Source organism: Prionailurus viverrinus, chromosome C1 (assembly GCF_022837055.1).
Source record: "Prionailurus viverrinus isolate Anna chromosome C1, UM_Priviv_1.0, whole genome shotgun sequence".
Lineage (NCBI taxonomy): Eukaryota > Metazoa > Chordata > Mammalia > Carnivora > Felidae > Prionailurus > Prionailurus viverrinus.
In genome coordinates this window covers 156077105-156104557 of record NC_062568.1, presented here as the reverse complement: position 1 = coordinate 156104557, position 27453 = coordinate 156077105, and the positions used below count along the sequence as shown (strand labels likewise).

Here is a 27453-nt window from a genome sequence, read left to right as displayed (position 1 = left end):
TAAAGTGTCAGGCACTGAATCGGGGAGCCCGGTTTTTGTGCACTCGCGGTGGTTCACCCGCCGTTTCTTTGGCTCTCGTTCTTCTAGTCTTGTGTCTTTTTCAGGCCCGTCGTACCAGTTGTCTAGTTTTATCTTCCTCGCCTTCTTTCTCTTTCCCTCCCGCGCAGCTCAGGATGCAGGAAAAAGACGCCTCCCCGTACGGTTTCCAGCCTCGCTTCCAACATTTCGCCACGCAGGCCATCCATGTGGGCCAGGAACCCGAGCAATGGACCTCCCATGCTGTGGTGCCCCCCATTTCACTGTCCACCACGTTCAAGCAAGAGGCTCCCGGCCATCACTCGGTGAGCTGGGTCTGGCTGGGGAGGTGGGTGGATGGGGGTCAAGGGTTGGGCGGGAAATGAGAGATGGCTTATACATAAAAAGGCATGTAAATAATTTATAAGATGGCTTATACAAATTTAAAAAAATATTGTGTGTAGCCACTTTGCGTCCCCAAAAGATGTTTACTACACCTGTAATCTTCCTTGCATTAAATCTTTGTATTTGATGGTCAAGTGATCACATTTCTTTTAATAAGCAGGACTGGAAGGAACAGTATGTCCAACTTGCCATGTAGATTTAAACTGAAATTCATGTAATTTTGGGAAATTTGCAGTTCAAAACTGAGGGTCATAACTTTGTTGAATTACTTTCAGCAGCAGAAATTATAAAGACATACTAGGGAGTCAACCAAAAAAAAAAAAAAAACAACTCGGGATCTGATAACTCACCTAGAATCAAGATGATGCCCAATGGCTGTATTGTTATTAATAGTTATTGAGTACTTGCTATGGGCTAGATACAGACTTACACATAGTATATCATATGTATTTCAAGTATGCTCTGGGATAATTCTCACAACAGCCCTAGTGTGAACTAGGTATTCATTTTTCTCAGGAAGAAACAGATTTAAGAGTGTTAAGTAACTATTGCCTAAGGTCACATGGCTAGTAAGTGGTGGAGCTAGGATTCCAACTCTGCTCTAAAACCCTGCTTTTAGACATTAGGCTACACTCTGCTCTACTCCAATAATACTAGTAATAATCTAACCCATTGCATCATTTATGCAGTGAGGCTTAGTGATTAAGAGCACAAATCACCTGGTCAGAGGAGCTAGGTTTGAATTCTAACACCACTTCTTCTGATCTGGGTGACCTTGAGCAAGTTGCTTAACCTATCCTAGCCTCAGGTTGATCCTGAGTAAATGGGTTAATAATAGTGTTTACCACATGAATTGTTGATACATATGTTAAGCTTTATCGTACATTATAATTGTTCAGTAGGTGGGTATTTCACGGTGTTCACATTCACACTTTCCCCAGGTCAGAGGGCAGGACAGGTATTACACAAGTTTTATACAGAAGGAACTGACCCAGAGTTAGAGATAATGACTTAGAAGGCTCTGAAGGAGGATTCTTTTTGTTACTCCCTTTTGATAACACATTGATGGGATCTTGAAGTATTTAAAATTGCTGAGCTTTTAAGGAAATAGATTAAATAAACCTTGTTAGGTCCAAAGCCTTGATTATATTTCAAAAACCTCTTTATTGTGTTATGTTATATAAATCTAGAAAAATTATTTTAAACTTAACTCTTTGTTTTGTGAGGTAGAATTCTTTTCAAAAAAACCTTTTTTTTTTTTTTTTTTTTTTTTTAAGTTTATTTATTTTTGAGAGAGAGAGAAGAGTGTGAGAAGCAGGCTCCAGGCCTGGAGCTGTCAGCACAGAGCCCAAAGGAGGGCTCAAACCCAGGAACTGTGAGATCATGATCTGAGGCGAAGTTGGACACTTAACCTACTGAGCCCCTGTGAGATAGAATTCTAAGGGCATTTCTACAGTTGGTTTAGGATACTTCTAGCTACTGTATTTTGGAATCAAAACGTGTTATACAATCTGTTTTCCAAGCATGCAGTCTGTTGCTGATGTAGGATTTTGTGAATATGTGGCTGCCCAATCTTGAGCTCTTGGTACAAAATTAACCATCTAACTAGATATTAATAATTAAGTATTTTCAGAGAGCCAGCAGGGATGGTAAAATCCAGGTAAAATCCTGTTAATACCTTTAAAAACTCAGTTGAGAGCGCTAAAGACAATCTGAGGAGCTGAATGAGAAGCATCTATTTCTCCTGTTCCATTTGGAAAGCCATAGAATGGGTGAGAGGGTGGGAATTTGCCACTGAGATATACTTCTTCTTCCCTCCCCCCCGCAAAAAAAGTTAAATATCTGCAGTGAATAATTATGGAAACATGGGGTGCCTTTCTGTGGCAGTGGCCACATGAATCCAAACATTTTTTTGTCTGGGGAGTACAGCTGCAGGTGACATCAAGGAGGTGATGGGAGGGAGGGTGGAGGATATCTTGGGACCCTATAAAATAGGTCAACTCAGTTTGTCAAAAACAAGGAAACAGACAAAGCAACAGAACTTAAAAATATATATATATATGTATATATTATTAATACCTGGGCTCCCAAATCAGAAACAATGTGTTTTGTCATGTGGTATATGAGGCATGGGGAGAAAATTATATTTTTAGTCAGTGTTTACATCCTGGGTTTGAATACTGGCTCTGATGTTCTCCATGGTCTTTGGCTTCACTTTTGTAAAAGCAGAGCACGAGGATTAAATGAAATGACTAGGTGAACATAGCTAGTATGGTGCATGTAAAAGGAGCGAATTAAAAAAATTGTGTGTAGCCACTTTGCCAAGAATTACTCTCCATATTTTCGAGTTGCTCTGGAGAGCCAAGATCTGAACTTTGAGCATTTGGGGGATCTGTTGATAGTTTCTTGTAGGTTGCTAAACAGGACTTGTACCACTGATTTCTTAGAAAATGAAATATAGGGTAGAAGTAAGTTTAGTCTGTTTGCTCTGGTGATTCCCTTTTCCTGATGCCCCCAGGTGAACGGGTAAAGGTGAGTCTAACATAGTAATACTACTACTAATAAAAAACCACTTTTCTAGTAGTTAGCATGTGCCAGTCACCATGGAGCAAATGTATTATACATTACATAGTTTTATCATCACAACAGTTTTACGAATTATTTTTCTGTGTTTGATTCCCATTTTATAGGTACTGAGCTCACTCTAGGAAACGTTAAGTAACTTACCTATTGGGCATACAGCTCATAAGCGGCAGATACCTAATTCTAATCACACTGGCTGCAGCCACAGTATTGTTCCTGTTTAATGGCAAGACATGTCATAACTAAATAATAGAAATTCATTATGGTAGGATGAACCTGTAGTTGTGGAGGTGGCTGTGTTAGGACACTGATAACTAAACGTAGATCTCTTAGGATTAACTCTCATTTCTTTTCTTCAGGGTTTTGAATATAGTCGTTCTGGAAACCCCACCAGGAATTGCTTGGAAAAAGCAGTGGCAGCACTAGATGGGGCCAAGTACAGTAAGTGATTTCCATTTCAAAGTTTGTGAAGCCTAGAACCCAGTCTTCTCTGTGTAGACAAAATCATAGAGACACAGAATTTTAAATTGGAAAGAAGTAAGGATTAGCTACTTAAAAACTTTTATTTTACTAAGACATTGAATTTTTTTGTCTAAGTTCCCACAGATGGCGTGATATGCGTATGTGTAATTATTAGGTAAAAATAAATACGATAAGAGGCAAAATGGCAGAATTTGCCATCTAGTATTTGTGTAAATACACTCTCCATCTGGAGCTGTCAGTGTAAATAGATAAATATTAACTGAGTTTTATAACACTGCCTCTGAGAATATAAACTTTCTTATACTCTGGTTCAGTCACCTGATAATGCTTGAGAATAACATCGGGGAACATTTGCAATACCCAGGTACCCTTGACCCAGGACCCAGGTGACCTCAGAGATGAGGGATTAACTCCTTGAATCTTTTTTTTTTCATGAGAGGAGTGGATTACCGTTAAATCATCTTTGTACTTTTTATATAAATGTTACTAAATGAGGGCAGAATAGTGAATAGAAAATAAGAGTCTTCTGAGTTTTCTCATTGCAAGAGTGTAGGGGTTAGAAATCTTAATAAGAGCTGTTGGGATTTTTTGGGGGCATTTCCTTTTGTTTTGGATGAGGGGAGGTTTTTTTATTATTAATTTTTTAAATTTACATCCAGGTTAGCTAGCGTATAGTGCAATAATTTCAGGAGTAGATTCCAGTGATTAATCCCCAGTGTATAACAGCCAGTGGTCATTCCGAGTCTCTTCCTTAATGCCCCTTACCCATTTAGCCCATCTCCCCCACCCACAAACCCTCCAGCAACCCTTAGTTTTGTCCTGTGTATTTAAAAGTCTTATGGTTTGTCCCCCTCCCTGTTTTTATAGTATTTTTGCTTCCCTTCCCTATGTTCATCTGTTTTGTATCTTAAATTCCACATATGAGTGAAGTCATATGATATTTGTTTTTCTCTGACTTATTTCGCTTAGCATAGTATACCCTAGTTCCATCCATGTTGTTGCAAATGGCGAGATTTCGTTCTTTTTGATCACCAAGTAGTATTCTATTCTCTCTCTCTCTCTCTCTCTCTCTCTCTCTCTCTCTATATATATATATATATATATATATACCACATCTTCTTTATCCATTCATCAGTTGATGGACATTTGGGCTCTTTCCATACTTTGGCTATTGTTGATAGTGCTGCTATAAACATTGAGGTGCATGTGCCCCTTCGAAACAACACTCCTATATCTTTTGGTTAAATACCTAGTGCAATTGCTGGGGTGTAGAGTAGTTCTACTTTTGATTTTTTGAGGAACCTCCAGACTGTTTTCCAGAGTGGCTGCACTAGTTAGCATTAGGGGAGTTCTTTTTAAACACTAAACTTGTACTATAATTTAGTACTGTATGGGGAACATTATTTCCTCCTGTGAGAGGTATAAAGGCTGAGTATTTATATATGTTTTGCCAACAAGTTTTTCAAGTGGGATATAGAAAACATGGTTGTTTTTAACTGGGCTTAAAGTTTAGCCTTCTATATGAATTCATTGCTGGATCACAGGTCTGCTGAGAAGAGAACTGTAATCCCAACCTAAACACTTCTGAGAAGATTTTATAATAATTACATTTTTCAAGTTATTGAATTATCCTTTCTACCATATAGTGATTTTTATCATCACAGTGATGTATTGACATTTTGTCAGGATATTTTCTTTTACAGTGTTTAATGTATACAATGCCAGGTTTTGTTTTTAAGTTGTTTTCATTATTTTTGTTCTATATGAGATTTCAGGATCATATTTGTTTAAAAGAGATTCCACATTAAAAAATCTTCAAAAACTCATATTTTTAGAATTTACCAGATACATCTCAAGTCTGATTTTGAGATATCCATATAGTTAATGAGTGATCCTATCTTAGCTCTGTTCTTCAGGCTTGAAATTTTTTTAGAGTTATTTTTTTTTTTTTTTAATTTTTTTTTTTCAATGTTTATTTATTTTTGCGACAGAGAGAGACAGAGCATGAACGGGGGAGGGGCAGAGAGAGAGGGAGACACAGAATCAGAAACAGGCTCCAGGCTCCGAGCCATCAGCCCAAGAGCCCGACGCGGGGCTCGAACTCACGGACCGCGAGATCGTGACCTGGCTGAAGTCGGACGCTTAACCGACTGCGCCACCCAGGCGCCCCTAGAGTTATTTTTAAACTGTAACTTAATTGGCAATTGGCCTTTAATCTCAGAATTTTGTAAAGAATTATTTCTTTGAAATGTTTAAATTTTATAATGAAAGCAGAATTATACATTTTGATGTTAAAGATATTTTATCTTTGGGGCACCTTGGTGGCTCAATTGGCTAAGCATCCAGTGCTTGATTTCGGCTCAGGTCCTGATCTCATGGTTTGTGGGATGGAGCCCTGACTTGGACTCTGGTTCCATGCTGACAGTGTGGAACCTGCTTGGGATTCTCTTTCTCTGCCCTTCTCTCTGTCTCTCTTTCTCTCTCTCTCCGTCTCTCTCAAAAGAAATAAATAAACTTAAAAAAAAAAAAAAAAGATACTTTATCCTAAGCAGCAAGGGAATTTGGCAATTTTATTAACTGGAGGACTTCTGGTGACTCAGTAGTAATGGCTGTCCTTAACAGCAGAGAGAGGTACATAAAGTAAAGCAAGTAAATACTCTAGGTGTTTTTCAACTTTTAGGTTTAACTTTTTGGCTTACTCTAACTTGGCTTTTATTTTAGGTTTGGCCTTTGCTTCAGGTTTAGCAGCCACTGTGACTATTACCCATCTCTTAAAAGCAGGAGACCAAATTATTTGTATGGATGATGTATATGGAGGTAGGTGACCTCTCTCATTCATGTTGTGTCAACTGATATGTTAAAGACAATAAAGTAGGTCCAGAATTATATGAACAATGTTACCAGGCTTATTGATTATTTATTATCTTTTAAAGGTGTGAGGGACACCTCCATGCTGGCCCAGACCTGGTAAAGGAAGAGTGTAAACATTTAGGATCCATGCTCTGGAACTGCTTATAAGAGAGATTGCTTAATAATAATTTTATTTAAACTGCTAGAATGAGGATGTTGGACCTGATTTACCTTCTACATATATTCTACTACAGAGAAGATAGTGTTTAAAGAGAGAGTATTCTAGTGTTATTTAGAATTTTTACCTGTAATGAGAATGAGCTATAACCCAGGTCACTCTCAAGAGTTTACCTCTACCCACCCCTGTATCCCTGCCACACACTTAACCTTTTAAGAATCTATCGAAAACTATGGGCCCCTTTCCCCCCAAAAAGTGTAGTTAAGATTACACCCAATGTTTATCATTTTAAGTTTAGGGTCAAGAAGTCTTACCTCTTGAAGTCCATCATGGATCCAAATTTAAGAACTTCAAATTTTAAACAATTTCAATGCGAGTAACTTAAAAATAAATAAATAAATGCAAGTTATTTAAAGTGGTGGACAGGAAGGTAAAGGAGACAGGTTGCCCTGTAAGCAAGACTGATTTTGTGTTCAAAACAATAGCAAAAATGTTGTAAATATATATATATATTCCACATGCTTCCAGATAATTAAAATGAAACTTCTAGAATATTATTTTATCTATCTCCTATTAACAAAAAGTTAAATCTTACTTTTAGTAATCATTTAACCCTCCTAGAAATTTGCCAACTGCTTGGTATTTATGGTTGTTCCCTATGATAGTTTGTTGAATAGAAATTATAAAAATAGCAAACCCTTAGTTGCTTTTATAATGCATTATAAAAACCTCATGGCACACTTAGGTATAAAATCTTGAAAATTGCTGTTAATTTTTAACAATTCTTTACATTCTTTTTCAATCTTACGTTACTTACGGTTGGTCTTTATAACATCAAAGTTCAGTATATCTTTGGTCATAGAGTATTTTTTTTTTTTGCTTGACTAGCAATAATATAAATTTTTTTTTAATTTGCATATGTAAAAATCAAATCCAGAACAGTGTTTATGAAAGAAATTATTCTAGGTTGAATGACTTCTCTCTTTCACTGTAAAACTATAAGCTAGTAGTTTGATTTTTTTGCCTCATTTATCATTAAAGCTTTTAGAACCACATAACAAAAAGATTGAGAAAGTACAAAGAATAATAACCTGTTTTTTTCTATTATCAAAGCATAATCAGACTGAAAATTTATTTTGAATGTTTTACTGACAGTGGTTCAGTCATTTTAAATGTGATTACTACGAAAAAATTGTTAAAAAGATACTGTTGCATGCATGCCACTTAATGTTTGAAGAGCAGAGATTGTATGTTTTCAGAAATATTTTCTGCTTCACTTCGTGTTCTTGGTGCAGATATCAAGTGTGTTTAACTTGACCCTTTAACTCTTAGTTTAAAATCCAAGCCTTATCTTCTTTATTATACAAGATAGCTAAATTATTTGACCAAAGTAGAATTGTTGATTTTGTTTTTATTGGTGATTGACACTTCCTTATATTTTTAAAGTATTTATACCTATAAGGAATAAACATTTCTCAGTACAGTGTCCTTTCCATTTTGTCTGATTCTCTTCTGCCTCAGGTACAAACAGGTACTTCAGGCAGGTGGCAGCTGAATTTGGATTAAAGATTTCTTTTGTTGATTGTTCCAAAACCAAGTTGCTAGAGGCAGCCATTACACCCGAAACCAAGGTAACTTAGTTAGTTTTCAGTTTTGTCTGTTTTCTGTGTGATGTTGTGTTTTTATAATTTTGTTTACTAGAGGACATAATTTAAATTTGCACAACGAATTTTATTAGAAGCCATTGGAAACCATCAACAAGATTAAGATAGGTCTGGCTTCTCGTGATATTCAGGAACATGAATTCCATAGCAGGGTTCAAGTTCTAACTCTGTATCATAGTTGGTGTATTATCAGGGGCAAATTATTTAAGCAAAGTCTCAATTTCTTCATTTCCAAAATGGGGATAATTGCACCTGCTTTATAGAAAGGTGGTTGTGTAAAGTAGATGAAGTAAGGCTTATGAAATGCTTAGGATTGTATCTAACACATAAAAACTGTTAAAAAGATTTGTTAGCAAAAGCATATAATTCTGTACTGCATTATCAAGCTGGTACTGGTAACAGTCATCACAGAGATTGGATTGCAGAAAAGGAAGCTTGCCAGACCCAAACCCTCAGCATACTGGATTTTTAAGAATTCTAAGTGATACTTCAGCAAAATAATAGTTACAAGTAGAGAATAGGCCACAAACAATCTTCAGCCTCCGTCCTGGGAATCTTGTATGCCACCGGAAGGTGTTTTGTGCCTGAGTGAATGGCATATGTGATATTCTTTCTTGGGGCCTCATTTAAATTCTGCACGGGTAAAAGAAGGACCAGTGTCTTTTATAAGTCAGCCTTTTCCAACTTTTTGCTAATGATTAAAAGGTTTCAATTGTATCTAAGATTATGTTGTGGTGAATGCTAAAAAACGAAAACCTTTTCTCACACAAATTATTACTTTGAAGATTAACACAGGGGTGAGCTTTGAGTGATTAAGGTTTGTTTTCAAAGGAACTTGTTTTTTATCTTGCTTAGGAGAAAAGATACTTATTAAAATAGCTGGTCTGAGTCTTTCTAAGGGAGGAAAGCAAATTGTGAGTATGTTAATTCTTGTCAACAGAACTTTATGTAGTGGCTCTTTACTGACTTGAATTAATACATTTTCCCCCCTGAAATATCTGCCTCGTCATATGAAGTAGATTTTTCAAGTCCCTGTAAAATCAACTTGGTATTTATTTACTTATTTTTATTTTAACTAATTTTTTATTGTGAATGGGAGTAATAAATTCTTACCCAAAGTATTTTTTTATTTTTAAAATAATTCAATTCTTATAGAATATGCATTAACTCCCTTATCTTTTCCATGGTAAAACTCTTGAGTCAGAAGAATACTGAACTAGATATCTTGCTCATTTACATAGTAATAAAGAATCATTAACCCCTTTAAAAAGAAAGCTATAGGTAATGTCATTTAATGCAATGGCATCTTGTTTAATAAACAGAATTCTTTTCTTTGGTCTTTTCAATCACTATCAAGCATCTACTATTCAGTGCCTGAATTGCCCTAAGTTTTGGGGTATGATACTGTCTCTTAAATGAGCTGTGAGCAGGTTTTCTGTTGTGTGTAACTTCTCTCCTTTACTTTAAAACCCATGCTGTTCAAGTTCTGGATACTTATTTTACAGTTTCTAATGCATATGGCACTTTTTAAGTTAATATTTAGAATATGTTTGATAGCTTAGGGGTAGTTCTCCTTAATGAAAATTCTAGGCTGTAATAATCTTAGTGTTCTGTGTTATTTACCTTTGAGAACAAAATTCCTAGACACTGAACTATGTCTTTGAAATTCATCCTCTTTATAATGGAAAGTAATTACAATAATTAACTTGAGCACTTTTCTGCTTCTATGTAACATGATCTCATTTGATCTTTATAACAGCTCCATAAGATAAATATTATCAACCCCATTGTACAAATGTAAAATTTGAGGAATATGGAGGGTAAGTTACTTAGCTATGACTTTTCAGGAATTAATGGGGCCTAGGATTCAGATTCAAACCTTGCAACTTCATCACCCACACTCTTCCACTGTAGTCTGCCAGATGGTTACAATATATGAGATGTATGTTTGTGCAGTGGATTGTTATAAACTATTGTCATTTATTGAATTGTTTTAGCTTGTTTGGATTGAAACCCCCACAAACCCTAACTTGAAGATGATTGACATTGAAGCCTGTGCACATACCGTCCATAAACATGGCGACATAATTTTGGTCGTGGATAACACTTTCATGTCGGCGTATTTCCAGGTAAATGAAAATAAATTTTTTGGCATTATTAGTAGACCACACAGATACCTGTAACTAGGTAAAGGAAAGACTTGCTTCCATTAAAATCATTATCAAACTCATGGAATATAATCATAGTTCTTGATTACACAAAAAATTAAAATTGGACCCTTCTAGGGATGCCTGGGTGGCTCAGTCGGTTGAGCGTCCGACTTCGTCCCAGGTCATGATCTCATGGTTCGTGAGTTTGAGCCCCGTGTCGGAGTCTGTCCTGACAGCTCAGAGCCCGGAGCCTGCTTCGGATTCTGTGTCTCCCTCTCTCTGCTCCTCCCCTGCCCACACTCTGTCTCTCTCTCAAAAATGAAGATTAAAAAAAAATTTTTTTAATTGGACCCTTCTGCCATTAGTTAATATCTTTTGAAACCGAGGTTAATATGTAGTATGGGACTTTGTGTGTTTTAAATGTCTTAAAGCTTTTAAGTTCTCTTAGGATGTGTAAACTCTCTGAAGAGCTGACCTTATGTGATTTTATCTGTCAGTGCTTTATAAATAGTAGGGACTTCAATGTTTATGTGCTGGTTACAAGTCAGTTATATTATTTTTTATATACATGGTGTGACTGAAAAACAGATATGTTATATATTTAATGTATGTATTATGTGTTTATTTTTTAATATATTATTAAAATATATAATTAAATCTTGATATATAATTTAATGTATATTTAAATGTACTACTATATATATATATATATATATATATATATATATATAATGCATTATATAATTAAACCTGGCTAACCTTCCAAATAAATGGAAAACACAGGCTGTACTCCATGACATCTCAGTGTATGTCACACATATTATTTCTCCACTTTCCTCCTTTCTAGTTTCTCTTCTTTCAGTGCCTCAGTGTCCAGCTCTTTATAGCTTTACCTTATTTATATTATGAATTTCTTTATTTTTTTAAATTAAATTTTTTTTTTTTTGGAGAGAGGGAGAGTATGTGTACGTACACACATGAGCAAGTGAGGGGCAGAGAGAGAGGGAGAGAGAACCCCAAGGAGGCCCTACACCCAGCACTGAGCCTGACTTAGGGTTTAATCTCATGAACTATGAGATCATGACCTGAGCCAAAATCAAGAGTTAGACACTTAACTGACTGAGCCAGCCAGGCATCCCAGCAGTGCACCTTTTAAGCTATCTCTTTTCCTACCCCACCCCCCTCAAGCCCTCCCATTCACCCTCCATTCCTTTTCTTTTTCTTCCTACTTTTTTCCATATTCTTCTTTCTGTTTTGCTCCTTTTGGTAGATCATCTAGGGATCTCCTTACAATTGACTAGTTGTCTGCCCTTTTCCCACATGTTCTCTCTCTTTCCTTGGAGTAGCCCAATCTGTTTCCTTTCCTTATTAGGAGCTTACCTTCTCCTTGCTCTTTCCTTCCTGCTTGTACCTTATGCTCATTCTTAAAGCACTTCCTGCAGAGTTTCTGAAAGCCCAGCTCATTTTCTCCTACTCTTAAATTAGGCAGATGTTTATAGCCAATTGTTTATACTCGCCCCCTTTTTTTCTGGGTCCCTGAAGTTGGCGCAGGCTGCTGCCTTCATGACTGCCTTCAAGACTGGCCGATTTCCTGGGAGTTTATATAAACCTGTTCTTCACCTTCTTCTGTTTTAGTGAGAAGGCACTACCATATTTTCTTTTCTTTTCCTCAAACATGTTTCCTGGCTACATTGATTGGATAGCTTCATGGGCCACCTACATTTGGCTCACGATATATCTTTAGCTTCTTCTTGTATCAGGTAAAACAGTCTGTTTCCAAGTGAAAAGCTCCTGGAGTTCTCTATTTGTCCCAGGGGATTTTCACTCTTGGATTCTTTATCCCAACTTCTTACCCCATATACTACTTACACTAGGCCAGTTAACACAGCATAGCATTGCTCTAGCTGAGTCACATTAAGTCCTGTATATTCCCATGGAGACTACATGAATTGTTTTAGCCTGGGCCTGCCTAGATTACTCATCACGCCTGGCCCTTTTTTTCGCTATTACTGTCACTAAAATAGGTCCAGTCTTTCTACCTTTCTGAAGCCCGCATCACATTTCCTCATGCCAGGGACTGCAGTTTGCTCCATTTCAACCTGGATTCATTCCAGTTGAGTTAATCAGAATCATGTTGTCCATAAAGAACTGCATGTATTAATTCCATAAATCAAATCTTCTGAAGAGGTCCTCTCATTATTTTACCCTCCTGAAAACTGGATACATTCTCCTTCTTCCCTACTTTTTGTCTTCTGGATCTTCTATAAATGTCACAAAAGGCAAAATGGACATACCAGCATAAAGTTTCAGTGTTTCAGGATAGAACCTCTAGATTCATGTAGTCGGGGTGTGAGTGCCAGCTCTCCCAGCTTTTTAATCTGAGTGATCTATTTTGTTTTTCTTAGTCCTTTTTTCTCATCTGTACAGTTAGAATCTTAAGGTACTGATTTTATTGAGTCGGGTAAAATATTTTGTACTGTGCTCCCCTGGGATAGGTAAAGTATTAACATGGTTCTTAGCACATATTAAGCTCAACAGGTGTTAGTTATTGGTCTTCCTTTTCTTTTGACCAGAGTTTACAGAATGTTAGCATTGGAAGAGACCATCATCTAGTTTGACTCCATCACTTTGAAGATGAGCAAGCACCTATGTAGAGAGTGCTTTGAGTAATACCAGATTTAAAATATCCTGTTTTTGAAATACCTCAAATGAAAAAGCCCTATAGCCCCCTTATAGTAACACCTTCCAAAGACTAAACAACTGGTGAGGTTAATTAATACACACACACACACACACACACACACACACACGCGCGCGCGCGCCCACACTTTCTTTTACAGAAAATGTAAATGTGAATAGGCTTCTGGCTGGCTGAGTCAGTAGAGCATGTGACTCTTGATGTCAGGGTTGTGAGCTCAAGCCCCACCGTGGGCATAGAGCTTACTTTAAAAAAAAAAAAAAAAAAGAGAATGTATAAATGGAAAGATGCTGATAATATATTGTTTAGTGAATAAGTTGATTATAACTTTAACTCTCACTATAAACAAAGACATTTTAAGACTAAAGGATTGATTTGCAGGAAAGTTGGGTGAGGGAAAACAATCTAAACAACTTTCTTACTAAGTGACTTTACACTTGGCACAACTGGTACAATAAAAGAGTAATTAAGAGTCAAGGTCATGACACATCAAGTGAATAATTACAGCATACATTATAAGGTTTTAATGATCAAAGATCTAAGCATATTAGTTTTATTTATTTATTTATTTTTTAAATTTTTTTTTTTCAACGTTTATTTATTTTTGGGACAGAGAGAGACAGAGCATGAACGGGGGAGGGGCAGAGAGAGAGGGAGACACAGAATCGGAAACAGGCTCCAGGCTCTGGGCCATCAGCCCAGAGCCTGACGCGGGGCTCGAACTCCCGGACCGTGAGATCGTGACCTGGCTGAAGTCGGACACTTAACTGACTGCGCCACCCAGGCGCCCCTAAGCATATTAGTTTTATACTCACTTGATGAAACAGTTGCTGAATGTTTATGTCAACTACTTTTGTGTTTACTGAGTCATAAAATGCCAACATCTCTGCATTGTAAATTTAGTAATACACTTAGGGCCAGCTAGCAACTGCTCTAAAGAAACAAGTTCAGGAGACCAGTTGACCTGAGTTTATCTGCTATTTCCAGAAAATTTGTACTTTTTGGATTGAATACTGGGTCCAATACTTTGTATTTTTATTTGGTGGGGGGGAGAAAGGGAAAAGATAGCATCAGAGATCATGGAAAATTTTAAGATGCATGTGTTTTTGAAAAGTTAGACTAGGAATGAAATTTACAATAGCAAATAAACATGTAATGAAGCATATTTTCAAGTGCTTTACCATTGAAAATGAAAATCTTTTGTTCCTTTCAGCGGCCTTTGGCTCTGGGAGCTGATATTTGTATGTATTCAGCAACAAAATACATGAATGGTAAGATATACATAGTCTACACTTTGAGTGTTCCTTTCCATGGATACATGATAATACCATAGGGTTTGATATTTTGATATTTTTTTTCTTCTATTATTCTGGTTTTCTCTGTGACTCATGTAGAAAGTAAAAAATTTATACTTTGGTTAAATATGGGATTCCATTTTATAGCAGACGAAACTATGCTCATGACTTATGAACAGAGGATTGAAATTTACTAAAAAAAAGTTACATTTTTATCCTACTGACAGCTTAAAAAGAAACATTTAATTTTTATATGATTTTTATTTTATTATTATAGGTATAGCTTTTGGAACTATCAAATTGAAAACAGTTTATTTAAACTTATTCTATCATTTTCCAAAAGAGTTTTTTCAAGTGAAAGTCATATTTTAGAAATTCCAGAATGAAGAATAGATGTGCATTGTTTTTAACTTGAAGGTTTTTGTTTTGTTTTAGGCCACAGTGATGTTGTAATGGGCTTAGTGTCTCTTAATTCTGAGAGCCTCCACGATAGGCTCCGCTTCTTACAAAATTGTAAGTACTGAAAAGTCCAGAATTCCCCTTAACCCCTCAGAGGGACTACATTTGATAATTTGTATTTCCACTAAATGTTGAGAAGTGATAGCTTTCTACTAAATTAGGAAGAAATGAGATGTGGGGGAGAAAGATTCTGAGTTTTAAAGGAAAGTAGAAAAATTGGGATATAAAAATATAGTTAGATCATAGCAGGGCTTTATAACATGACTCAAGGGATCAATTTTGTTATTTTTCAAATCCATGTTAATTTTGACTGTAATTGGGTAAAGCCCACATGAATTTTTCATTTTCAAACTTACTAGATTTGTTTTTAAATAAAGCCTTTGGAATAATGGCTTTCTTATACTATACCTTTTATATCTAGAATGGTGGTTAATTTTAAATAGCACTTAATATGTGAACTTATATATTTTCAACAGATGTCTAAACACCATGTCCTGTTTAGATAGTTTAGTTATCTAAGTATAGGTAAGGGTTTATTTGAAGACACTTCGTTAACCATTGCAATTTGACAGATAAGAGAGAAACATAATTAGGAATAAAAATGCCTCCCTAGGAAGTAAGTATTAAAGTAAAACAAGGAAGCACCAAGGAGGAAAAGCAAAACTTATTGCTTGATAAATTCCTTTCATTTATATAAAGTAGAGGCGAGGTATGTACCCTGGAGGCATATTAACTCCTAGGCTGCTTTAGACAAAAGCTAAATAGAATGCTAGAAGAACATTCAGTAACAATAGGAGTTGAACTGCTATTTTTCTCTACTTTTTCAAAGAAATGTGAGGTTAAACTATGTGCACTATGTCATTTAATCAAAACCATAGGATTATTTACTTCATATTTGAAAAGTTCATATTGTATTCATGTGTAGTTTGTAGGATATTCATTTCCCCTCTCATTTTAAAGCCCGTTTCTGGGCCACCTGGGTGGCTCAGTCAGCTAAACATCCAACTTCAGCTCAGGTCATGATCTCATGGTCTGTGGGTTCAAGTTCCATGTTGGGCTCTGTGCTCATAGCTCAGAGCCTGGAGCCTGCTTCAGATTCTGTGTCTCCCTTTCTCTCTGCCTCTCCCCCACTCATGCTCTGTCTCTCTCCAACTCTTAGAAATGAATAAATGTTAAAAAAAAAATTAAAAAGCCCATTTCTTTGAGCATAATTTTTTTTTAATGTTTATTTTTTTTTTGCAAGAAAGAGCATGAGGAGGGGAGGGGCAGAGAGACAGGGAGACATAGAATCCAAAGCAGGCTCCAGGCTCAGAGCTGTCAGCACAGAGCCTGACACGGGGCTTGAGCTCACAAATGGTGAGATCGTGATCTGAGCCGATGTTGGACACTTAACCAACAGAGCCACCCTGGCGCTCCTCTTTAAGCATAATTTATACTTCATTCTCATGCTTCTGATTGGATATATTAATTCCCTCCGAGAAGTCAAACATTGGCCTTTGTAGCTGGCTTCTGAGAGTCACAATGATGAAAAAGAGTGAGAGAATCTTCTGGGTCCCTCCCACCTTTCAGACTAACCCAGAATATGTTCATTTTCCAGCTCTTGGAGCAGTTCCATCTCCTGTTGACTGTTACCTCTGCAATCGAGGTCTGAAGACTCTACAGGTCCGAATGGAGAAGCATTTCGAAAATGGGATGGCAGTTGCTCGGTTTCTGGAATCTAATCCTAGGGTAGAAAAGGTTATTTATCCTGGTACGTTAATGAGACTCCTAGGGTTTCATGGGCAGGCTCTGTGGTGGGTCTGGTGGCGAAGAAGATCAACCTGATCTGTGGCCTTGTGTTGCATATAGTCTAGTGGCTGCTTGGATGTTAGGAAATTGATTTTATGTGTTAGATGTTCCTGTGATGGCCTTTAGCTTGGAAGTTTGTGTTTATTCCAAGATTACACCATTTTACTTTCCAGTTGATTTGCTTATAGTCTTGTCAGTCAACTATTTTGCATTAGCTCTAACTTTTATCTGATTTAGGTTGGGACTTGATATTCATCAAATTCAGACTTGTTACTTACGTACCAAAATTCCCCCAAAGCTCTCTTTTTGAATTTTTTCACCTCTGGCAACATCTAGAATGCTCATGTGGAGTTAGCAGACTTCTGTATTACTCTTTGAATTTATTTTATTTAAATTGTGGTGGTCTTAAGTAAATAGTTATTTTAAACCCTTTGAGGTATTTGCCATATAGTCTGGGTGGACAGGAGAATTAAGCCTGATCCCTGCCCTCAAGGAGCTTAGGTAAGCCAAGACAGAACTACATATGTACCCTAGGTAAAGAGCTGTTGACTGGTGTATATTTTAAATGGAAGGAGGGAGAAAAGTTTTGGGCTGTGTCTTGAAGAATGGGTAGCACTTGTTAGAAGGGCATGAACAGGCGTTCAGACTCATTCAGTGAATGCTTATCAATTGCCAACTACGGACCAAGCTTTGTACTAGGAACTGGGACCCAGTTATTAACAAAAGAAATGGATTTCTCCACATGGAGCTAGTCTGGTGGATAAGACAGATATTAAGCAAGAAATTAAAGAATGATATAAGTAACAGAGTGGCTGGGGTAATCAGTGTAAAGAAGGCCAATGTAGCTCCAGCATGGAGAGGGTAGAAAAGATACGTCAAAATGAAGCCAGAGACATAGAGACAGGGGCCAGAACAAGTCGTCAGATGTGACCATGGCATGAAGCTCATTATTAGGCTTATTTGCAGTTTGCTTTGGCCAACAGTGATTTTTTTTTTTTTTGTTCTGAAATTACATGTTTGACTATAAATAAGACTTATTATGCCTCATGATTATAGGACTGCCCTCTCATCCCCAGCATGAGCTGGCAAAGCGTCAGTGCACAGGCTGTCCAGGGATGATCACCTTTTATATTAAGGGCACTCTTCAACATGCTGAGACTTTTCTCAAGAACCTAAAGGTAAACTTTCAAAAGAGGTATTTAAATCATAGAGGTAGGGGCTCCTGGGTGGCTCAGTTGGTTGAGTGTCTGACTCTTGATTTTGGCTCAGGTCATGATCTTATGGTTAGTGGTATCGAGCCCCGCATTGGGCTTTGCACTGGCGGTGTGGAGTCTGCTTGGGATTCTCTCTCTCTCTCTCTCTCTCTCTCTCTCTCCCTCTCTCCCTCTCCCTCTCCCTCTCCCTCTCCCTCTTCCTCTCCCTCTCTCTCTCTCTCTCTCTCTCTCTCTCTACTCGCCCGCTTGCACATGCATGCTCTCTCATTCTCTCAAAATAAATAAACATTTAAAGTAAATAAGTCATAGAGATAAATTACAGCAGTTCATTATCTGTCATTTCCACCCAACTCGGATTAATGTTTTTGTACCTGCAAATCACACCCACAAACCTCCTTATCATGAAATGCATTGGGTTGGAAAATGACTTTGGCTCAGTAGCAGACATCTGAATATGTTTATTTACTTAACTCTCGAGTCATAGCCATGAACTCGAGAGAGACAGAATGTTCTGATGCATTGGTTTTTCAAATTTATTTTAAAAATTCACTTTTAAAAATTCACTTTCAAGTGAAATAGTACATGAAACTTCAAATTAATGTGTGGTCAGGGCACTGCACAAAGGCTATCCTGAAATCCAGCCTACGAAGGGCTTTCTAAACCCTGTGCCTCCTGGCTGCGTCTGCCTGTGGTGAAGGAAGGGAGGCCTTTGTCTAATTTTCATGGTAGCAGGGGGCTCTCAGGGGCCCTGGGAGAGAGGTCTATGTAACTACATACACTGGGCTTACAGAGCTCATGCAGGAGACTCTGAGTTTTAAATACTGCAAGTCAATGAATAGGCTGCTGCCAGATTAGTCAAAGCCTACTGGTAACTAACAGTTGTACTAAAAGCAGAAAGATAGCATATATTTAATTAAATACGGTTATGAGAGTAATTTTAAAATATTTGTAAAATTCTGTGACACTATAACACTAAATACAAAAACAGGTTTTTTTCTCTTCTACTCCAGGAGGCAGTTAAATGGATGTATTAATTTAGTAAGTGATACATACTAACAAGTAAATGTATGTAACTTGGTAGACATATAGAGGTTTTATTTAAGAGTAACCACAGAACTAGGTCTCAAATGCAATAATTCTGAGGTTTTAGGGCTCATGTTAATTATTACTTAAGTATAGGACCAAATTAGGAAGGTATGGGAGATTCACTTTCCTCAACTTCTAATGTTTTATAAGTTTGCACATAATATGTCTAATGGGTGAAATCAGTGTTACGGATTTTATTTTCATTTTTTTCTCTGGGTTTCTTGCCCGACTGGTGTTTTCTTCATAATCCCCATTTTTCACCATCTGTCCAGGGCCAGTCTATTAAAAACATTTAGTTTTGTATTTTTATTTTAGTGAAAGATCTAAATGAATGTTTTCTTTGCCATAGTTATTTACTCTGGCTGAGAGCTTGGGAGGATACGAAAGTCTTGCTGAGCTTCCGTGAGTATATTTCTGTTTTCTCCATGTTTTAACTTTGATGTCAGCTTTAACAATTGTTTAGAAAAAGAGTGTGGTAAAATCAGGAATAATTCAACATATTGAACAATAAGGGGTGCCTGGGTGGCTCAGTTAATTAAGCATCCGACTACAGCTCAGGTCATGATGTCACAGTTCGTGGGTTCGAGCCCCATGTCGGTCTCTGTGCTGACAGCTCAGATCCTGCAGCTTGTTTTGGATTCTGTGTCTCCCTCTCTTCCTCTCTTCTGCTTGTGTGCGTGCTCTGTCTCAAAAATAAATAAACAGTAAAAAAATTTTTTTTAAAAAGATCCTGAACAATAAGAACAGCATCTTGGTATCTAATCAGAATGGACTCTTAACCCAATAGAATGGAGACCCTGATAAAATCTCAGTGAGCTATATGTATCCCCGCCCGCGCCCAATGTTGCTTCCTTCCCCCTTCAGCCTGAAGGCGATTCCAGGGGACTTGTATCTTAGGACCTCTGAGCTCTGACTGTTCTATCCCACTCCACTCTAGAAGGGAGGTTGGAGACTTTGTATTGGAAGGGCTGATTTCAGGGGCGCCTGGGTGGCTCAGTCAGTTAAGCATCTGACTCTTGTTTTCAGCTGGGATCATGATCTCATGGTTCATGGGATTGAGCCCCATGTCAGACTCTGCACTGACAGTACAGAACCCGCTTGGGATTCTCTCTTCCTCTCCTTCTTCCCCTCACTCTCTCCCTCTCTCTCTCAAAATAAATAAACTTTAAAAAGAAGAATATATTTTTTAAAAAAAGGGCAGATTTCAAATCTCCTTGAAATGTTGAAATGGGGACTGTGTCTCTGATAAAGTACCTCCATGCCCTCGATGGTCAGAGGAGGGCCCTACTAGATACTATTATTTTCTGTTCCTCTGGGTAAACCCTGAATGACTTCCTGTTATTTGCAAGACAGACCCCAAATTTAACTTGGTGTTCTTGATCCAGTCAATTCATCTTAATTTTATCAAAGCACGAGAGGATGTTAGAATGTGCAGCCTGAGATCCATCAGTCCAACAACTTATTTTATAGACAAGGAAACAAAGATTCAGCAAGTTTTGCTGATTACTCCTAACATGGGAAAATGTTAGCAACTTCACTCTTGAAACTTCCCATGGAAACAGTGAGAGGAGGTAAAAGCAGCCTGGATCTGGGTTTGAGACTTGCCCCACCAATTACTTCACCTCTAAGCTTTCAGTGTTTTTCATCCATAAAATGTGATTGATAATTAAAATAATAATTGCCATATTGATTACCTGTCCCTCCTAGCCTTCCTGAGCTGTGTCCTGAGTTTATTATGTGTCACTCTGCCCACAGATTGTAATTATTGCAGTGGTAATTCACCATCATTACCTAATAGTTATCAAGTGTACTAAAATGTCCCTGGTATGTTTCTGTGTTTCAATTTTCATAAACATTTCTGGAATAACAATGTTCTGGAAGCACTGTGTTGAGGAGTGTCAGGGATTGCCAAAATTTAGGCACATTTGCTGCCCTGCCCTCTCACAGTAAGTAGTTTACAGTTTCTGGGAAGAGTCAGGCAGTTTCACAGAAAGTTAAAAAAAAAAATCTATGATGCCCAAATAATTGTTCAAATAATTAAGATAACAAAAATAGGTTTTTGTGAGTCTTCAAGAAGATGCCTGCTAGTAAGTCTGGATGCACAAGAGGGCACACTCCGCATATGAAATTGGGTTATTTTTCATAGTAAAGAACTGTGTATTACTTTAGGTCTCTCTTAAAAATAGAGCCCTCTTGATTTATTTGGGGATTTGGTTTAAAGTTGCTTGGCCCTCAGATATTCCAGCTACGCCATAACCTCAATGCCTGCCAGTGGACGAGTGAATTTAGGTCAGGGCTTGTCTGTTCTATCCCCCTCCTTCTGTGACTCCCAATCACTGCAATGACTACAGCATTGCAAAAAGGGAGGGAGGAAGCGAAGCCAATGTGCACAGCCTTGGTCTGCCAGCCTGTCAACACATATTCACTCCATGGCCTCCGAAAAGTTACCGATGCTCTCTTAATCTCTCCTGTCCTGAGTTGTGAAATGTAGATAGCACTGTACTCAGCTCTTAGGGTTGTTATGGAAATATGGGGAAAAAATATCCCAAACCCAATGCCTTGATTCATAGCAGGTGCCCCATAAATGTCACCTATTACCAGGAATTACTATTTTTTATTAGGCATCTAATACACTCCATACTTGTACATTTACACTTGTAAATGCTTTATATGTGTTTCTTCTATTAATGACTGTGCCAAACTTTGAAATAGGTGTTATATCCAATGTGTATTCATTTTTTAAAAATGAGTTAATGCACACAAATAACCTCATAGAGTACCTGCCTTATGGTAAGCATATAATAAGTGATAGCTATTACTATTTTAGATAAGGACATCGATGCTGAGGACAAGTAACTTTTACAAGCCCACTCAGCCAGTGTGTGGAGGGACTGATTCATGCATAGGTCTGTTGGTCTCAGAGGCCTAAGTTCTTATTTTTATGTGTATACTCTCTTTTAAGGAATTAAAAGCCTGAAAAGTCAACATTTTAAGAAGGGTGTTTGCATGTAGACCTTCAGTAGAGTGATAAAAGAAGATACTCATTTACGTTGACCACGTCTGAGATTTTCTATCCATGGATCTGAAGTGAGACAGGACAAAGCAACTAAGGCATTGATTTTGCGGGTAGAAGCATTTTTTTGCAGGGAAAAGATGAGTATTGGTGACAGCGTATGTATGTAGGGCTCAGCAAGGCTACAATCTCCTCCATGATGCCTCCACCCACAGGTTTCTCCCTCCTCTAAATTCTGGCAATCCTTACTGTCCATACTTGTTTGGCATTTGCTGCAGACTGTTCTGTTCCATGAATTGTCATCATCTTTAGCTTCTGCTTTGTTATCTAGAGTGGAGAAAATATCTCCTTTTTTTGGTTTCCCAATTCTTATTATAGTGCCTGACCTTTAGGTAGGTGCTTTACCTTTACACATGTTGATGATGATGGGTTGCTAGGTAGTTTTGAAAATCCTTCCAAGCCTCTACATTCATAGGATATGTGCTGGAATTCCTAATGCTCACTGCTGGCCACTGCTGGTGTTCCTGGGTTGACTTTCCCTGATCAGCCTCATAAGGTGCCATTCTGGATTAATCCATTGATTCAGAGGGAATTAATTCTGGCTGGCTCTCAGTCCAGTGGACCCTCCATCAGTCTAGCTGCTTGGTCATGGGATTTATGACTTGGCCAAAGCCTCATTCAGGCAGGTGTTAAAACGCATACACTGGAGGCTGTTTTTCCCTCCTGCATGGGAGTGCTTGATTGGCACCTTCAGTGTCTGGATTGAGAACACTGATGGTGTAAAAACAATAAAAGATCTTCGTTTTCACTTAATGACTAGAAAAGATAATTTTCACAAATTTTTTTTTTTTTTGCCTGTGAAAAATTATAGACATATGAAGAATTTGGCATCTAGAGTAGAAAAAAGTGGAAGATAATTGTAATTTGTTAATAAGATACCATATAGTGATCTAAAATTTGCTTATTCTTTCTTTTAGGGCAATCATGACCCATGCATCAGTGCCTAAGAGCGACAGAGATGCCCTTGGAATTAGTGACACACTGATTCGCCTCTCTGTGGGCTTAGAGGATAAAAAAGACATACTTGAAGATCTAGATCAAGCTTTGAAGGCAGCAGTAAGTTTATTTTGGGGTGTTTGTGTGCCTCATCTTGGAGGGGGTGGTAACTGTTTTCTAGAGTGGCCTCACTGTAAACTCTAAAGGTTTCTTCTCTTCCTGCAATAGACAGGGAACTCAGTAGAAGGGCAGATGTTAAAAATGGTAGTATTCAGGGCGCCTGGGTGGCTCAGTTGGTTAGGCGACCGACTTTGGCTCAGGTCATGATCTCACGGTTCACAGGTTCCAGTCCCGCATCGGGTTCTGTACTGACAGCTCAGAGCCTGGAGCCTGCTTTGGATTCTGTGTCTCCCTATCTCTCAGTCTCTTCCCCACTAGCGCTCTGTCTTTCTCTCTCTCTCTCAAAAATAAAATAAACATTAAAAAATTTAAAAAAAAAATGGTAGTATTCAGAAAAGAGTCCTTAGAAGAAGTGAAGTCTGCCTGTGGGTCTAATAACATTTTTCTTGTGCACTTTTAATACAGCACCCTCCAAATGCAGGTCATAACTAGCATTCCAGGACTGCTAGTAGAAGTTGCTTCCTGAGAAGGTCAACTCTGCGTAATCAAATGGACAATTAAAGAGCCTTTGCAGGATTTTCAAGTGAAAATTTTAAGGCACCTCATTACCTTTCACAGCTGTAACCTTACAGGGATCATCCTTGTTAAAAACAGTTTCCTCTTTCTCTTGTTGTAATTGACAGGTCAATTCTGTTATTCTCTTTTTGATAATTTTGGTATGCATTTCCCTCTGAAGGAGGTGAGATTTGTGCTGCTTTTTGGGATTGTGATCTTTTTTTCATAGCTTAAGGTTTATATTGATCATGTTTACAATATAGTGATAATTCATTTTTGATGTTTTTCTGAAGAATTTAAATTATTAAATGAATGTTCTTAAATCAAGTGTGATATTTGCATATTGTTGAAAACAGCACTTAAAGCAATGGTTTACACTTAATTACCATAAGCCAAAAATCAAATACTTGAGAAGCCTACTGTGAAATTCTGCTGATTTAACGTTGTCCTTACTATTTAAAAAAATAAATAAATCTAATTATCAAATGCATCCTATTGTGATATTCCTATATTATGTGGCATTAACTTGGATTCCTGGGCCCTTTTAATCCTCAGCATTAAAGGTCTCAGCCACTTACAGTAATTTTTGTAAATTCAATTGTGTAACTGTCATGTCCAAATCTTAGTGTTTGCAGATTCGTTATAGATTCTAGCAGGGGAGGTCAAAAGCCACTTTTATAGAGAGACATACTATTTATATTTTTATCTGTAATGGTAAATTTACTGAGTCTAAACAAATGCTTAAAAAAGAATCTTCTAGAGGGGCGCCTGGGTGGCTCAGTTGGTTAAGGGGCCGACTTCGGCTCAGGTCATGATCTCGCGGTCCGTGAGTTTGAGCCCCGCGTCGGGCTCTGTGCTGACAGCTCAGAGCCTGGAGCTTGTTTCAGATTCTGTGTCTCCCTCTCTCTGACCCTCCCCCATTCATGCTCTGTCTCTGTCTGAAAAATAAATAAATATTAAAAAAAAAAACCAAAAAAGAATCTTCTAGAATTAAGTGCATTGTCAGCAAGTAATTGTCAAGAAGCCATAAATCAAATAATTAGATGTTTTAAATTGCTTTTATATTAAAGGCTTTTAGTCATTTGTCTGCTCTTGGCCATTTGTTTCACCTTAAAAAAGCATATTGTTGAACTTGATTAATAATGCCAGGTAGGCGGCAAATACACAAGAATACATATTATATATTGTGCATATTCTGAATTACATGATAAGAGTCTGGAAATTCTGAGTCTGTAGGCAGCAGCATTTTGAGGCAGGTCCTATCTTAGTACCTTAGGGCTGTGGAAATCACAACAACCAACCAAATCAGAAAAGCAAGGACTATTCATACTAAGCGTACAAGGGAGTCAGGTACTGTCACGTGTGTTTTGACAGAGACTCAAAGGCAAGCAGAGCATAAAGAATTGTAGAAATTTAGGGGGTACCTGGGTGGCTCAATCGGTTAAGCATCTGACTTGATTTCGGCTTAGATCATGATCTCACAGTTTATGAGTTCAAGCCCCTCACTGGGCACTGCCCTGCCAGCACGGAGCTTGGGATTTTCTTTCTTTCCCTCTCTCTCTGCCTCTCCCCTGTTCATGTTCTCTCTCTCTCTTTCTCTCTTAGCCTCCCTCTTTCAAAATAAATAAATAAACTTTAAAAAAAAAAGAATTGTAGAATTTTAGAGATGCCTGGATCGCTCTGTCGGTTAAGTGTGTATCCAACCCTTGGTCTCAGCTCAGGTCTTGATCTCAGGGTTGTGGGTTTAAACCCCATGTTGGGCTCTGTGCTAGGCATGAAGCTTACTTAACAACAAAAAAGAATTGTAGAAAATTTAGTATCTGTTGATGTGGATGAGAAACTAAGATTTCCATATTTAAAACTGTCAGAAGGGCCCCCTGGGTGACTCAGTCGGTTGAGCATCTGACTCTATTTCAGCTCAAGTCGTAATCCCAGGGTCGTGGGGTTGGGTTCTGCACTGAGCATGGAGTCTGCTTGAGATTCTCTCTCTCCTGCCCCCGTCCCCCACTTACTTACTCTTTTTAAAATATATTTTTAAAAAAGCAGGGGCACCTGGGTGGCTCATTCGGTTAAGCATCTGACTTTGGCTCAGGTCATGATCTGGTGGTTCATGAGTTCGAGTCCTGCATCGGGCCCTGTGCTGACAGCTCAGAACCTGGAGCCTGTTTCAGATTCTGTGTGTCTCTCTCTGCCCCTACCCCAATCACACTCAGTCTCTCAAAAATGAATAGACACTAAAAAAATTTTTTTAAAACTCAGAAGACTTTTAAATGGAAAACATTAAACCACTGTCAGAAATGTTAAAAAAAAAAGCTGAAAAATTATGGCTGACAGGAGTGGAAAAGCTTTATAGTGTGAAAAAGTGAAGGTTTCAGTATGCCGTGGTTAGTGGCTGTTGGCATGGGGAAGCTGCAGGCAACCTAATTTGAAGTGGGATGTCCAATGCCATTGGTTAGGGGTGCATATGTGTTTTTTTAGGTTTGGTCTTCAGTTGAAAACACAAACTTAGGGGAGCTGTCACTTTGTCACTTACTAATCAAGTGCTGGCCATTTGGGGATGATTGTTACAGAAGTTAATATTTAGCTTCCTGGATTGTCATTAGAGATAGCAGGTCTGACTTCTAGCTGGCTGGCTTCCTCAGTTGTTTGTTGTTTGTAGATAAAGGGTTTGGTTTTCTGCAGAGATTGCTGCAGATTGTAGGTCAAAGTTCCATGTTTGTATAAGGTCTATCCATGGTCCATTTGTGTATTCAGGCTCTCAGAGCTTCTCGTGAGCAGTAACTACCCTTGTATTAGGGTTCTCTAGAGGAACAGAACAGAGAGAGAAAGAGAGTAAGAGATTAATTTTAAGTAATTGGCTAATGTTACTTGGGCTGGCCAGTCTGAAATCTGTGGGTCCAGCTAGAGATTCATTAAGAGTTGTTGCTGTCTTGAGTCCAGAATCTGCAGTCTCAGACAGGGTTTCTGTGTTGCAGGCTTGAGGCTTAGTTTTATGTTAAATTCTTTGCTTTTGACTGATTGGGTGAAGGCCCCCAACATAGAGACTGGTCTCCTTTACTCAAAATCTACTAATTTAATGCTAATCACATCTAAAAGTTATCTTCCCAATAACATCTAAACTGGTATTTGACCAAACAGTGGGCACCATAAGCATAGCCAAGTTGACGCATGATTAACCATCACAAACATGTCCTAGTCACTGTTCCTTACTTACTGCCTGAGAAGTCACCATTATGTTTATTAGGGTTTATGAGGTTTATCTACAACTTTTGGTTGTCTGCAAGCATATCTTTCTCCATTAATATAGTTTACACAGAGGCAGTGACTTAGTATTTAAACACTGCACCCTCCACCTTCCAGCCCCTTCGTAATACATCTGGTCTTGTAAGAAGGAAATAATACTTAGACAGTCACCTTCTGGTTGGGTTAGCTGAAGTCAGGCTGCCAGAACACTGTTTTCACTGAGTTGCTTTATAGGGCACTTTATCCAAAATACCATTCTACCCTCGTGTTTACTACATTCACTGTTGGAATTCTGAATGAAATTAGTATCTTACACCAAAGCCAGTGGGTACTATCTTAAGTAGAAATACAGCAGTATGTTTATTATATTCAGCTAGATGACATTTAAGAGAAAATATTACAGAGTATAACAAGCTCATTTCTTTTGCTTGTGACTCAGTTTAGTCATATATTTGTACCTGGGAGCTTATTCATAGCTGGCTTCTGGCTGCTTTCTATTACATAACAAAAGAAATGGCACTTACCCTTCCTCTCGGTGTTCTTGTAGGTTTTCTTAGTTTTTTAGAGATTTCTATTATAGGTAAGGTTGGTAAGGTGGTCCATGATTTTGGAATTTTGTGCCAAAGACGACCAGCTCTGAGATGTGAGGAGTAAATAA

The 27453-nt window shown here is 37.9% G+C and overlaps 1 protein-coding gene across 1 annotated transcript; it reads left to right on the top strand.

Moving 5' to 3' along the window:
- Positions 1-24287, top strand: CTH (cystathionine gamma-lyase). Its single transcript, XM_047873655.1, has 12 exons — positions 1-341; positions 3363-3444; positions 6208-6303; positions 8036-8145; positions 10176-10307; positions 14240-14297; positions 14757-14834; positions 16378-16530; positions 17625-17746; positions 19218-19270; positions 22859-22997; positions 23463-24287. The coding sequence occupies exons 1-12, from the start codon at positions 174-176 to the stop codon at positions 23487-23489; spliced, it is 1218 nt and encodes a 405-aa protein (XP_047729611.1). The 5' UTR covers positions 1-173; the 3' UTR covers positions 23490-24287.
- The last annotated feature ends 3166 nt before the right edge of the window (positions 24288-27453 follow it).

Coding starts and splice junctions, on each gene's coding strand:
- CTH (XM_047873655.1), top strand. CDS start 174: ATGCAGGAAAAAGACGCCTCCCCGTACGGTTTCCAGCCTCGCTTCCAA. Junction 14,835..16,377: donor GCTCCGCTTCTTACAAAATT/GTAAGTACTGAA, acceptor TTCATTTTCCAG/CTCTTGGAGCAGTTCCATCT. Junction 22,998..23,462: donor ATCAAGCTTTGAAGGCAGCA/GTAAGTTTATTT, acceptor CTTTTAATACAG/CACCCTCCAAATGCAGGTCA.